General features: G+C 37.9%; 1 protein-coding gene across 7 annotated transcripts in view; it reads right to left on the bottom strand.

Moving 5' to 3' along the window:
• LOC142030249 (uncharacterized) overlaps positions 1–12,657 on the bottom strand; it is a 25,408-nt gene extending 12,751 nt beyond the window's left edge. Inside the window, exons 1-4 of one of the 7 annotated variants that reach the window (XM_075026116.1) lie at positions 12,567–12,657; positions 11,824–12,019; positions 11,548–11,624; positions 1,036–1,111 (exon numbers count right to left, since the gene is read on the bottom strand). In XM_075026116.1, the coding sequence (XP_074882217.1) occupies positions 1,036–1,111; positions 11,548–11,576 (105 nt within the window). In that variant the 5' untranslated portion in view covers positions 11,577–11,624; positions 11,824–12,019; positions 12,567–12,657. The other 6 variants (XM_075026112.1, XM_075026117.1, XM_075026118.1 and 3 more) reach the window with 6 other exon arrangements.
• Positions 12,658–15,954: the final 3,297 nt, after the last annotated feature.

Here is a 15,954-nt window from a genome sequence, read left to right on the forward strand (position 1 = left end):
CAAACCATCACAGCAAATCTGTAAAAGCAGCTGCAGGAAGCAAACCCTGGAATTGTTCCACTTCAGTCATTGCTGATAAAAGCGAACTGAATGGTGACTGAAAACATAATGGGCACTAGTATACCCAAAGAACCAAATTTTTCATATATGAATACTAGAGTGCAATCTGTAAACAACAGCTTAGATGGAATATTTACTCTTAACTGCTACAGTTATGTTCAGCCACTGAACTTTAAAAGAGATTAGAAACTTTTATTTCCTGTGTATCTGAACCAAAGACTTGTGAGAGTTAATTTATACAGCCTTTGTGTCAATCCATACAGAAGGGCAAATTTGCCTATTTGCCCTAATTTGCTCTGTGCCTCAATCCACCAAAGAACTGAACAGTCTGAAAAAGACAGCCTCCACATTTATTGTCACAAAGAATTAAAAGATTTCAGTGTATTTAATAGATTAAAAAGGCACACCATGTTAGTAAGAATCTAAAGGAAGTACTAACACATTAATAAAAGAAATCTATGAAGACTTCTTTTTTAAACATACTGCATTCCTCCAGATCACTGAAGCTTTTTGCTTATGAAATTGGTAATGTGAATCTATAATTTCAAAGTACTGCAGCGGCTGGTATCATTTAACGAGTGCTTGATTTTTGTAAAATTGTATTTTGGCTTACGTTGCCTAGATTGCTATTCATATCATAACCCCTTCCATATGAATTTCTTACAACAGTCATGAAAAGCCAAATGAATTTGGCCACTTAATAGTGATCAAATGAATTGTGCTGACTGATTAGAGATTTTATGATTTTTAAAAGATAAATAAAAAGAGTAACACCAAATAAATACTTTAAAAGAAAGAGAAAAAACATAGCATATTATGTACAAAACCCACTACTAGATGACTGGAAGAGCTAAATCTGAATAAATTATTTTTTTCTTAGAACTTTCCTGAAGTTTGCATGAATATTCATGCTATTCTCCGTTACTTTTGCACTGTATCTAACAGAGCTAATCTGTAGTTACTTTTTATACATACCCCTTTTAAAGGTACTTTGAATGCAATAAATCTAGTTCCTGGTATAGGCTGTCCAACTGGTGTCAAACTCCGCCATCTGTAATGAAACAAATATTTATTTTTAAATATTTTCAAATTACATGATTCAACAGAAGACATCTGCAGCCTCACATAAAACTTTAAAAAAAAAAAAAAAGTATTCCTCTTAGGATTAAAACTTTGGTAATACAAAGCACATAAAAAATATGCTCCTTTGAAATTATAATAACAGTTATTTCAAAATATGTGAAGTATCTTTCAAATATCTGGCAAATCTGGTGCCATATTTCACATACCTTGCATGTAACAGTTATTTCAAACTTCTCCAAGCAGAAATATATGATAGTTACCTTTTTTCCTATGATAGGCCATGCAGGTACTAGCATAATATATTAAGATTTAGATTTCCAAACAGCAGGATCCAATAGTTACTAAAATTCCTTCACCACATAAGCAAGCATTTGTAACTGATGTGCATGAGTTTGAAAAAATGACCAATTAAATCCTGATATGCAAGTAAAATCTTTTAAAAAATCCATCTTCTATTAGCAACCTGCCTGTTTCACCAAGAAACTAAGATCTTTTTAGAATAACTATAAAAATTTGTTATTATATATTTGAATAAAATTAATAGATCAGCATTATTTTGGGATAAAAGAAACAGGGAGTTGCCTAAAAGATGCTGGAAGAATATCAACAGAATATCGCTACAGCACTGATCAGGGCAGAAGCTTATTTAGCACACTACACAGCTTAAATAAAGACACTTTTATTGTTTGTAAGTCTGAAGTCAGGAGCCATAATAAAATGAATCTTTATTCTCCATGGAGCACCACCACAAAGAAAATACTTCTTAGAGGTAATGTGCACGACTGTTGTTATCATACAGTAGAATTATGTCCCCAAATCTGCAATTATTCCATGATGTGGTTTCAAGGTTATCATCAGGACATTTGAAAACAGTCTTTTTCCTTCCTTCTTCAACTTCCAAAAAATGTCTCCCCTCAAAATCACAGGATAGCATTTACAAACAAGTAGCACCAATACAAAGCAAAGCAGATGGGTAAGGTTCAACAGGTAAAAAAGTATTGTCATATTATAGTTGGTGGAAATTTTTCAGCGTGGTTGAAACAAATACCCTTAAAAAAGTTATCATATGCTCACATCAATCATTTAATTGACAATGAAATGCAAAGTTTACTTTCATTAAAAATACAAAGCTTCTAGATTTTGCAAATGTATTTACTTTGTAATATGCTTTTTTTTTCAAAGAAACAGTCTTGACTGCACTTTCTCTTGGTACTTTGAAAAATACCGAGAATATCCCATCACACCAAAACTTTGCAAAAATCACCTGCTAACATGAAGATTTGTTACAACACTCAAAATACTAGTAATTCCAAAACCACAAAGAACTGGTATTCACAAATTCTACATCGTACTGAAAAAAACTCTTGATGCATCACATTTCAGAGATTTCATATTTTTTTTTAAAGTATGAAAAGCTTTATCTGAAGAGGAAAACAAGTTAATCAGCAGATCAATTTTACCTTCAAAGAGGTAACTTCCTAAATTTAGGACTTCTATGTCTTCTCCTCATATGAGGACAAATTACCTCTACAACCTCAGAAGATGCAGCTGGATGACTTGAAATCTACATAGCCTTTTTGCATTTTCAGTTAATACCTCAACTATTAAAATACAAAACATTTTTGTAAGATTCTTTAACACTGGTGTCCATTCACTCACAATTTTCTGAATTAATATTTAAGTTAATGTCTCCCTTTAAGGGGAGCATCCAACAGCTTCTAGATTGCTGATTTCCATAAAACCACGTCATTTATGAAATAAACTGAATATTCCATTTTAAAATATTCTAACCACTGAGTATTTTACTTTTTTCACAATTCCCATATGGGACCATAACAATCTAGATGTTGGCTGGTAAAACTCTCAATGAAATATCCATAATTACCCTTGTCATAGTATATAAATAATAACATTACCATTCATAGATGCTTGGAAGTAACAAAGGAAACACTTACAGCATGGTGACTGAAACATAATTGATAACTAAAAAATCATGTAACAATCTACTACATCAATACTTTAGCACTAACTTTATCTTTTTCGTCTTCATCATGAGCTAAACAAGAGATTGAGGCTCACAATGTAGACATACAGATGCTTAGTTTAATGGATAAATGAAATAACAAAGGGGTAACAGTAACATCATTAGGAAAGCTGCTGCAAACAGCTGTCACATACAAGACATACAAAGTGAGAATGTATAAGGGCAAGCTAGATATTAAATCACCGAGAGGTGTTTGCAGTAAAACCTTTTACTAAATTCAAAATTATTGGAGGAACTTTGCACCTCATAATTGCAATGAGGGAAGAAACAGTCTCCTACTTCATATATTCCCTCAGCTTAGGATAGTTGCATGCAGGGGAAAAAAAAAGAGCACATTCTCAATCACCAGAGTTTGAAAAGCATTGCTCAAAAAATTACATATTGTGTATTATAGAAGAAAAGTGTTCTAACTTTAGAAGTCTTCCTGAGTGAATTTTCAAGCTTGTAAACTTTGGAGTCTGGTAGTTGTACACTAGCTGTAAAATATGAAAACAAAAATCTGAGACTACATTCCATTTATTCTAGTTTAAGATGGATAAATTGTATATGAAGCAATAAAGATCACAGTGTAAATGGACTGAAAATACTACCGAAGCTAACAAACCCCACACCTTAATGAAATATCTTAGTTGCAAGAAGTCCTCAGTTAAAAAACAATTAAACAAAATCTACAGAAAAACTGTGAAATCCACCCTGTGCGTAGTTTAATTTTATCTCATTCACTTCATCTTAGAAAGGCACTAAATGCTGTGAATCTTATTTAGATGTATATTTAATTGAACTACTGTTAAAATGAATGACAAAGGTTTAATAACAGCTCCTGCCTCTTGCTAATTTTAGTAACTCTGGAAATTACATGTCTTTATTTAAAACAAGGAAATACTCTTCCTGCTTTTGCTCTTAGACTTCCAAATAGAATTAGAAAATGGGCTGTACCTAGAGATATAGAAACTAGTGCAGCAAATGCAGTCATAAGAGATAAAACAAACAAGAACACAGTATTTTTTCTTTCAACCTAGTTCAATTACTCTTGGATGTTACCTCCACCAATAAAATGTACAGAATGCTTTACAAAAGCAGGATTTAATCTGACAGCCAGCCATATTCACATATACATGTTTAGAAACATTCTGAAGGAAGGCAGAAGTAAAAAATCCCAACCACGAAAGACCAATTACCTTACATAGTAAGACAATTTAAAAAATGTGATAAATTAGAAATTAACCTGCTTTCTCTTGGAAAACTATGAGTGGATATCTACCATGATTATCATAAATACAAGCAATTAGGAGCCAATAAGAAATTATCAAAAAAAGCCTTAAAAAGCTTATTTTCTTTAATTAGCAATGTAAAAAAGGCTTTGTAAAAATTCTGAACTTTTTTCAGATTAAGGGATTGACAGAACAATGCACCAGGATTACACAGTTTGTTGTCAGACACTAATAAACTTGGGGTTTTATTCTCCTGTATTTAAAGCCATTTAAATCCTCCCAGAAAAAAAATCTGCAAAACCAGCAAGAAACTCAAAAGCTGCTGACAGCTCTATGGTAGAAAATGAGCAGAAGGCACTCTTCATCAAAAAATATAAAGGGTATGTGTTCCATGTTATCTTTAAAATGGTATTTAAAAAGGAAATTTCAGCATACTGCTGCAGAACTAAAAATTATCTCAAATTAAAAACAGCAGACTGAAATTAAGCAAAGATTGGCTAAGGAAATAAATTCAAATTTGTTCTGTTGTCGACAAAGGAATATGGTTGGGAATTATAGGTGATGGGGACTAAAGAAAGTAAAATTCTTACAGAAGAAGTCTAGATAAAGGCAGAAATTACCAAAGACAAGTGAGCTGCAGGTGGTCACATAAACAGGAGTTACAGGAGCAAAGACATAAATAAGCATTTTAACAAGCATGAATGAGAATTGTGAAACATGATTTTTATCCTGCTTGAATGTAAGTGGAAGGAAGAAAGCCAGGAGTCAAAGGTGTTATCACAAGACTTGGCACCATCATCATTCCTGTATCAATGACTAAATGGTAATAGAGGCTTGAGTGAAAAACAAGCTGGACATGAAGTAGCTGAAAAGATGGCAGGAAGAACATCCTGAAAGAGGCAGTGGTATCTTACTGAGACACAGACATGAAATTTATTTCTACACCTAGAAATAAATCTAGGCATTTGCATCACAGAGGTGATAGCTCTGGCCATGGAACTGATGGCATTCACATTAGAAAGATGTTGTGGTAAGAATCTAAAATGCAATCATGTAAATTCAGAGAAACACTGCAGCTTCCCAACACAAATAATAGTCAGAAGATGACATATCCAGGAAGAAACTGAAGTCTGAGACCTCCTGTGCAAAACACAATGATTGTCAAATTTCAGACAATCTAGGTCAGCATACATTAAAGCATACTATCATCTTAAAATCTGTGATATTTCTGGTGCTTTCACAAAAACCTTCAGAATTTCAAGAACTGTGTAAAAAGAACTGCAAATCAAACTCTTAAGTTTACATCAAAATAGATATGATAGGCTTTTATGGGCCCAATATAGTAATTAAAATTTTTCTGAACTCTAAACTATCCAAAGCCACAAACCCCCAGAATTTGCATGTTCAAACAGAAAAGTAATTAAGAGAGAACAGCACTTAAACAAAAAGTGACATATTGCGCACACATGATACATTTTCAATTACAGCTTTATTTTTCTAAGTTTTCAAATAGGTAAACAATCCGTGGACTACATGCAGATCAAGACCTGAAAGTCAACAAAACATGTAAATTAACCAATTATTTAACTGTTTAGCTTTCACAGTTCTCACTTCCCATCATGTTTTGTCTTCATCACTCCCCAACTACCATCAATTATCTTGAAACACAGGCAGAATTTTGCCTGCCATTCTAAACAAAAGAATCACGTCTTGGTTGAGAAAAAGTGTTAAAATCAAACTAAAAAAAATCATCCTACTTTCCCTCTGAAATTTCTGTGATGCTTGAATGGCTTCCAGTTAAATAAGTAAATACAATTATTACTGATACTACAGACTCTAGTTAGCTAATCTGTTAGAGGTTTTTAAGTCTAGTTTACATGACAATACATTACCCTGCTCATCCATTTTAATTTAAATAAAAAGCAAGCATATTGTATTGTCTTTGTCTTTAAACTAAAAATTTCAGAGATATTTAATAAAACAACAGAAGAGAAACTAGCTTAATGCATCTTAGCAAAAGTTTACAAGATATGTGATCTAGATTAACCCAAGAATCTAGTGGCAATATGCTTTGTAACAGCAGCAACCAGTGAAATGGCCTCTGTTCAAGGACAGAAGAAAAAAACAAACAGCAACAAAAACTTAGAAAAACACTTTTAAAAAACAATCAGCTCCAAGACCACTCAACTGTGGATCATCAATAGGGCCTGCATTGCAGTTTCCAGCTTCAAGTGGGATAACAGAAGACATTATAGAAATGCCCATGATGAAGACAAGCTTACAGCAAATTTGAGTAAGGCAAAATTTAGTATTCGTTCTGCAGCCTCTTTAGTTAAGCTCAAAGGCATGTTGAATGCCAAAATAATAATCCAAGCAAAGAACATTATAACAGCTATATTTTGCATAAATCTTGCTATTAAAAACCAAAAAATAAATGTGATAGTGAAGATGTTTATGTAAGTTTTTCAATATACAAAACTACATATCAATGAACTGCAAAACACAGCACAGATTGTAACTATCAGTCATATATGTAATTATTCAACACAATTTTGAAATCTAGTTAAGAAAACTTTATTCAGTTGATAAGAGCATAATTTGTGGTTGTTTTAAGTAAATCTTACTATGAATCAGTTCTAAAACTTTGAAAATTATACTGGAAATTATAACTACTATATCCCCTTAACAGAAATGTTAAACTAAAATATGATAGAACTGTGTTCCACACCTGGCTCTACTGGGAGTTTTAACTGAAGCAGATAAAATATGCAGCTGTATGTAATTAATTCATACTCAATCATTTAAACAGATGGATACCTTACTACTTATTTTCCTCTGTGATATTTTTAAAGAAAAACAGTTTGTTTCATGTACATTTTTAATGGCAAGCTAGACAAGAAAGCTACTGTATAATTCATAGGTATAATATGATGGAACTACTGAATTAGAAATTATTTGAAAGTTTCATGTCTTTAGTTTGTCAGATCTCAGTGACAGAGTTATATAAAAAAATAGAGCACAGCAAACTGTCAACAGATACATGTTGTTTATGGCAAACAGTTAGAACTTGTTGCTCTTTCTGAAGTCTAAATCCCCTTTAGATTGCCTATGAAACTGATGCTTACAATAGTATATGCTAAAAAAAAAAAAAAAAAATCTCTATACTGTAATACCTCTACAGAGTAATTATGGTATTTTATACCTTAAATATAAAAGTAAGCAAGCTCTCTTATCTTACATTTTCACATGTGTAACATTAAGTTCAGCAATAATGTGTTCCAGTATTCTAGAGTAAAAGAATTAGTATGGAACTCAAGTCATCAATTCAGAATGATTTTCATCTAATAGTTAAAAATCAGTGTTAGTAAAACACTGTAAATAGGTATACATTACTCAAAAGCTACAGTGGGTGGAGAAGTAAGTTCAGCGAGCAATATCTGAAGCTATGCTTAACAATTCAAGGCTTTCAACAGTTTTGGAGCCCCTCATGAGCATCAATTATTATGAAGCAGTTACACATTTAGAACTTCTGGAAAAGTGAATTCCAAAACACTCAAAAAGGGTAATTATTCTAACTGTAGAGAAACTCAAGTCTGAAGTTCTGTCAGCTGTAGCAAGATCACTTAGAAAATACTACTTGGAACCTCTTCTCCTTTTTTTGGCTACTGATTCTGCATGATATAGACACAGCTTTATTTTCTGAGTGGCTTCCATACCTCTAAAGACACCAGATTCAATACTATCCTGCTGAAGCAAAGATAGCTGTAAAAAGACCATGACATGCTGTCAAGACAGAAACAGGTCAAAAGTAGAAGGGAGGGAATATAGCTCTTAATCATCTGTTACTAAATAGACTTCTCACTTTGCTTTTCTTCAACCCCTGTAAGTGGGACACAGATAAGTCATAGCTTGTAAAAAAATAGTGTGGTTGTAAAGCATGGGAAAGAAGTTTCCTTACCATGTCAGTACATAATCGCATAGCTTTGTACTTGTGGTGTATTTTAACACTAGATGTGGGCCTTCAACTCTTATAGCAATGTTATCATTACTCAGGTATTATAAGAAGTAATTTCTCTCCATCCCACATTTTTAAATGCAAATGTTCTACGCCTGATGGTACGAAGCACTTTTACTTTACAAATAAACTCTCACCTTATGGTAACCCTTCTCTCCCATCCACCCTTGAACATGCACAACCAGTTATGCCATAGTCTTTAACATTCCTCCCTAAATGAAAATGCTGATGCTTTTAAGTATGCACGGACACAATTCAGTTAAACAAATATGTTTATCGTGCATAGGCAGAAATAATTCAGCTTTGTCCTTATAATAAAAAGATCCCACTCCTGGTATTTTTTTTTTATACCATTTAAGGGAAACATGCAAGAAGGTGACATTTCTGCAGGTGCTTTTCAGAACAGAATCTAAGTTTATGAAATTATACCCATAGTAGGATTTTGGATGCTGAATCACAAACATGTATAAATCTGTAAAAACATCATAGTATTTTATGACTGTTATGTAACTTGAACTCCTTTTACTGGCTGGTTCTCCACTAAAACATCATAGTATACAACTACTGAAGGACAATACTATTTCAGACACTGTGAAGAACCAGAACTTGACTCTGTGGTGGAAATGGCAGTGGAAGGGGTCACCTGAATCCCCCTTTTATACTGATGTCTCACTTTGTTACAGCACCACTTCTCCAGCACTACTTTCTAGGATTGAGACTGCAATGGATACTGTAAACCTTAGCTCTGCTCCAAGACATTAGTGGGAAAAGGGAGAAATGCTTTCACTATGAAGGAATACAGGAAGTCTTATTACTTTCAGTCCACCTCCTCCTCTCACTGCTGGAGAAGATGGTGCAAATAGCATCAGTTCAAACATTCTGGGCTAGGGCTGAGTGACAGGGACACAAGAACATGAGTGGGCCAAGAAGAATAAGGTACAAGTCCAGCAGTGCAGAGCCAGTGGCAACACTGGCAATTTATACCACTTTAATATTACTTTAGGTGCTGAGTACACTCAAAGTGTTGATATCTAGCAAGGTTGTGCAGTGCTATAGCACAACCCTCACATAAAGGCAACTTTAATTATGCTGCAGACACAGTATTGTAAAAGGTGATAGTAATTAGCTGATGAGGTAAAAAAAATTTCTTGTTTAGTTGCACTATTCCTAGCTACTTATAACTTAATTGAAACCTCAAATTTATTGTATTGCTTTAATTAGCATAATGGAATTTGGATTAAAAGTGTTAAGAACTCTATAGAGAATTGAAGCAGTAACAGAAAGACAATCTTAGAAATGTCTGTATGTAGTGTGACTTTCTTTTGTTTGTCTACCAGTGTTTCTCTTGCAGTATCATTAAAAACAGAACAGTTACTGTTAGATTTATTGCTATTACAATACTGTGATATGATTGAGGTTTTACTTCCGTAGTACGCTACCATCTGGACCGGTCCTTACACTACAGTGTACTACAATCTCACTTCTGCCAACAACTATTTCTGCAGCCAGTAAATTGCACATGCACGATCACCTAGGTTAAAATTAGTTTTCCTTAAGTCCTCTTCCAGGGTTCACTGCTATTTTTTCCTGGTGTACTAAACTAATTCACAGCGAAGAATTACAACAGGCTGTGCTAACACAAGGATTATGTCAATATACTGCTGCATGAGATTGGGACACTGACAGTTCCTTAAACTCCTTTACTGTCAAACCCCTAATACTGTTGGTATCTTGCCCAATTTGTTAATAGCATCAAAAAGTAAGTATGTGAAACTGAAAGCACTTCAGTTTCTAAACTTTGTCAGATCATAACACTAACTTTACATCCAATTACTCCACAGTAGATGTTTCTCTCCTTGAAAGATACACAGGTATTAGTTTCCAATCATAGAAGCCAAAAGTACAGTCCACTGCTTCTTCCATACTTAATAGAAGAAATGCACGTAACCTGAAAGCTGCTCCAGTTCAAATGCAAGGGGGGAAAAGAACAGAGAAATGAGCACCCAGTTCTCAAAGTTTTAGTAATAATTTCCAAGTATGGAGAAAACACAGAGGGCGGTCATTCCTTCAAGCTTTCTGCATTACTGCTTGCAAACCTAACCCACTTTAGCTCAATTTTGTCCAACTTTTAACTGAAATGTCACAGAAACTTTCAGAGAAAGACAAGCTTAAATAGCTTTTCTTAAATTTTATTCTGATTTTAATCCCTGAGTTTGTCAGCTATGAAAAAAACTCCAACATTTCTTGAAGTTATTTTTAAAATTTTGTTCACATTTTGTTTCTATTTATTGCTTTTAGGCCAACATATTTTGCAGGGAATCATGCTTTTTGTATTTTATTGTTCCTCCTAAGAATGTTCTTAATAAACTTACTTAACACTTCCTGTGAGACCAGGATAATGTCAACCTTTCCTCAAATAACGTACAAACTGTAAGTTATTGTCCCATTACAGTGTGCCTTTATATCTCAGCACACCCTCCTAACCAATAAGTTTATACTGATGTCAGCAGTAACACGTGGGTTAAACTTCTAAACTTGGACTTCCTTTTTTTTTTTCTTCCTCCAGTACAGCTGGAGAATAGAACTGTGTCTGTTTTAAGGTCCCCACGTGCACTCCCAATCAAGTCATTGGAAAGCCTGTATAGTGCATCTGTTTTTTTTTTATTATTATCTTTGCAGATAAAAATTTTTTGTTGTCCTGTTGTTAAAAACAAAAATGCAGGATGTTTCTGGACCTGAATCCATGAAAATACTCCTTGATCACATGCATGCAACCACCTGCTCCCATCTTATTAGCTCTTCTTCCACTCCTGGTAGCAAACATCTGAGCAGTCAGAAGGATGGACTACTCTCCCATTTCCCCAGTAAGTATACACCTGGGGATAAGAAGGTTAGGAAGAAGGGACTGTGTTTGGCTGATGAAGGAGAAGTGTTCACAGACAGGTTGGAGCATTATACTCACCTGGGGGATGAAGGGCTGGGTTGTTCCTGTCTTGGAGAAGATACCTACCTTACCTGGCTGTAGGTGGTGAAGATGCTTGTGGCAAAGAAAGCGCCTGGGGCAGTCAGCGCCCCTTCTCTGTGGGCAGGACTGTGCCCGCTCCTGCCTCTTGCTTAGTGTGAGGGATACTTACCCATCGGGGATAGTATTCTTCTTTACCATGCTGAAAGCAGGAGCAGGCAGAGCAGGAGACAGCGGTGAAAGTGGGCACTGCAGCAAAGGAGAGAGAACCGCGCAGTTAACACGGTGCTAATCTCTTTCTCCATCAGCGGGCCTTTTCACAGGGCTGACTCTCAAAATAAACCAAGCAGTGGCTGGGGCTTGAAGCCATCCTGAACAAGTTCTGCAGCTTGCAAGCTAGCCTATTTTCTCCAGTGCTACAGTACAAGAGGGAAAGACAACAACTCACCTCTCCTCTCCAGGAGATCAAAAGAAACAGAGAGGAGAGGCAGCACGTTTCTCTCTAACTCTAGCAGCAGCACTGCAGGGATGAAGGTCTTCCTGGCAGCCCCTGCCGTCCCTCTCCTGTGGCTCGGAGCAGTCTGTTCTGCCCTGTTGCTCCCACAGCTAGAACTCTGGTCTCAACGAGAAGACACTCCAGGCAGCTGCAAGAGGCGATGCCGGCACCTCAGCAAGGGAAGGACCATCACCTGCCCCACTCTAACCTAGATGGGTCCGATCCCGCTAGATCCTGGGCACCGTCAGCGCCCGCCGATCTCAGTGGGACCAGGGCAGGGAGGAGTGGGGCGAGGGGAGCTCCCCCGCTCCGCGGGGGGCCCATGTCCGCCGCTCCAGAGAAGACGCTTGAGGCTGACGTGAGGCTCCCTCCTCAAAGCCGCATATCCCCGCGAACGCAGGTAGCCGCGGGCACGACCGGCCCCGAGGCCGGCTCGGAGCGCTCTCTTAGCGGGCGGCGGCTGAGCTCGGGGGAGGAAAAAAGAAAAAAAAGAGACCGGGGCGGGAGGGGGGGGGGAGCGGGGGGGGAGCAGGGAAGGTCGCGGCCCGACTGCGGGGGGCCGGGCAGTGGGCTGTCGGAGGAGGGGGTGGGGTGGGCTCTGCGGAGAAGGGCGCGGGCTGCAGCAGGAGTCGGTAACAGGGAAGGGCCCGGGCGCCGGCAGGGCGGGGAAGACCGGGGCTGCGGGCGGCCCGTACCCTGACAGGATTTCCCGTGCAGAGGAAGGTTGTTGCGAGACAGAACGTTCCCGAAAGGGTCTCAACTGCGCCTGCGCGGCCGCCGGCCAGCTTGCTGGGACGGGGGGAAATGCGCCTGCTCCTCTGGAGCCGGGACGGGGGGCGCCGAGAGCGCGTGCGCGGCGGCCGGCGGCCGGTGAAGCGGGGGAGCCGCCGCTCAGGGCGCGACGAGCCGCCGGCCAATAGGACGGGGAGGTGCCCGTGCGCGTGCGCGGCAAGCCCGTGGGTGAAGGGGCAAGCCTCGGGGCGCATGCGCGCCTGGCAGGGCGTAGGGAGGGGTTGGGGCGCATGCGCAGCGGCTGGTGGCGCGAAGCGGTGTCAGGCGCCGTTTCGGGGGGGGGGGGGGGGGTGCGGCTGTTGCGGCGGCTGGTGAGGGGTCCTTCGGCTCCGTGCTGGGTGGGTGAAGAGAGGCGGGTATGTTTGTTTTTTTTTCTCGGCTGGAGGTTTTGTCTCAGGTGCAGCCCTGGAATTCGGGCTCGGCGGCCCGGCCGAGCTGCTGAGTGAGCCGTGGCCGGCAGCTCAGCGGGGCTGTGGAGACTTGAAGGGGTCTGTGAGGGCGGAACACACGGAGCGGGCGGGTCGGGAAGGGTATGCTGGCTTCGTCTTGCACCGACAGATGCACTACGGCTCCGTTCACGCCTTTCCTCTCGGAAGAGATGCCAGCTCCTGCGCTCGGGGCCACTTTGGACTCTTTCTCACTGTGTTTTCTTTGTTTTGGTTTTTTTTTTGACTGAGTCTGTCCGCAGATTGATCTCCTGTGCCATGCCTGCTGCCTCTGGCTTGCAGCAGTATCCTGATCGTGTTTTGCTGTTCGGAAGGTGCATAGGTGAGAGGGCATGGCCTCCTCTTTTTAGAATGGAAGGCAGGTGGGGGGGTGAAGGAGAGGTAATCGGTGACCCAGTCCTGGATCACTTATTTTAATGTGCAGTCTGTGGTATTAAGCTTTAATTTTCATTTTCAGGCTGGCGTTTAAGTCGTTTATGAAATTCCTCCAAGTTAAAAAAATTAAGTAGTTGATAACTTCTAGTGTATTAATGTGCAAATGCTGTGAAATAACAGCCTTTGTGTGTTTCCCATTCTTTATATGAGACAGAAGTTGTCAGTGTTAAATTTCAGAATAGACGTTCTTTACTACATAATTGATAAGCCTGTTTACTAATTACAGAGCTGCAATTTAGTCTGAAATTATTGTGCTGGGATTGGAGAAACAGGACAACTTTATTTCTATTTGTCAAGACAGTAAGCTTTTAACATTTCTAAGACTAGAATATTACAGATTTCAGCAGTTTTATGTGTTTGGTTTTCCTTAAGTTAATGTACTGGAGAAAAAAACCCCAACTATAACTCCTGAATATACATTAGTGTCTTATTGCTTCTTTCACTTTCACTCCTTTATTGTACACTTTAAAGCAATGTTTATATAACTTTTTGTTCACTGTGCTGAATTGAATGTGCTCTGAAGCAGTGCTCTTTTTTCCAGTATACGTGCTACAACTTGCATGTTTTTTAACGCTGATACTTAAAACACATAGATCCTGATCGGAAACAAAATGAAAAGTCATCAGATGAAATACTTTTAAAAATGCCAGATTTCATATTTTTGTTCACACTACTGTAAAGTAAGAACTAGAAAAATACACAGCAAATGTGTGAGTTCCATAAGTGTTCTGTTTTGCCAGAAATCTTCACTTTCTGCCTTTTTTTCTACATTTGTGTAAGAAATGTTTCACAACTGATCTCACTAAATCAGTGGAATGAGAGCAGAAGGTGTCTAGTTAGTGCTTTAGAGCTGAGAGTTCAGATTAGAAAGAGGGTTTGTAATCTTTTTAAAATGTGTAAGAACAGAAATAGCTTCATTTTTTTTTAAACCAAAAAGCAACAGCTCCCCAGGTGCCCCCAAAACTCAATTTGAAACTGAAAGATTGTGACATAGTTCCATGTAGAACCTCTAGTCTTAACTAAATGCATTTGATATGTGCAGGAAAGCAGTTCTTCAGTACCTAATCATGCCTTCAGTGAGGTGTTATTAGCTTAACCAAGTAACTATACCCTAAGTTTTCTGTGAGAGCAGTCATGTTCATTCTTTGCTTAAGAGCTGTCTGAACACGCCTGTGCAGTTTATTTTGAGAGAATGGGGACAGCTATTGTGCAGTATTTCATCACTTGGCTTTCTGCACTACTATTTTGTGATATTGTAGCAGTTGGCTCACAAGAACCCCAAAGCATTCTGTATAGAGTGGAGTGGGCCATAGGGTGCCTTCTCTGCTTTTAGAGAAAAGTGTGATGTAGGAAAATGGCTTGAACTGCTTCTATGAAGACATTTGTGTTATAACTGCACTGCAAAAAGAAATGTACTGAAGAGGTTATTGAATTTGTATCTGCTAAGAGTAAAGTAGTGGTTTTTTAGAAAATTAAACTGGCATTCTATCTTTTAATAAGTTGGATAGTTGTTGGGTTCTGTAGAGCATTTGTTTCTTGGAAATAACTGTTGATTTGCATGCTTACCACAACACAATTGTTGAAAAGTTTATTGTTGTGAAATCTAATCAGTAGGAGTACAAGAGGTTTTCCTAAGTTTTTTTTTGTTTCTGTTTCTGAGTATAAAACTTATCTGCAGTCTGAGAATAGTAAAATGCAGATTACATCTTGGGTTTTCTTCAGGTTTGTGAGCGAGTGTTGTGAAAGCTACTCATAGTTTAGCCATTAAGTATAACATAGCCATCAATGTTTCATGAGTTCATGCAATGATAGTGCTATGCTGTCTTTTTCACTTTGAGAAATGGACAAAAAAAATTCCTGTGTCTTCAAGAAAGAAAATGTAAAACCTGTAGTCCTAAAATATTTTAATCTGAGGGAAAGCCAAAGACCACAGTGTAACTCAACTGTTTAGACGAATCTTGTGGAATCATGAGGTGCTCTTGTTGAGAGGGCCATAAATTCTTGAAATTCTCGTAACACTTCATCTTTGAAGAATAGTTGAATTTGACTTTCTTATGCTTAACTATAAAGTATTCTTTCTGAAACCTAATACTTTAAATGATAACTTATATCAGTTGTTTAGTGTCCTCTTTATTTTGCTAGAAAACATGCTTGTCAGTAAGGTCCTTCTAAGCAAGGTATGATGTAGCGAATGCAATCACGTAATTGCGTAATAAGTTACAAAGACAACATCAGAGGAAGAAGTTTTAGAACCTATAGTAAGGTTTAAGTAAAATAATCTTCATAGCCCTAGAGTAAGAAGGCTTGACATATTTGGTCTGGTATCTAATTTTTAACAAAGAAAATACCTGTTTTCTCGTTTCTGTCTCTTCTGAATATTTTGCATAGGATACTTCCAGAGGTTGCCACA

The sequence above is a fragment of the Buteo buteo genome, chromosome 4 (genome assembly GCF_964188355.1).
Source record: "Buteo buteo chromosome 4, bButBut1.hap1.1, whole genome shotgun sequence".
Classification (NCBI taxonomy): Eukaryota; Metazoa; Chordata; class Aves; order Accipitriformes; family Accipitridae; genus Buteo; species Buteo buteo.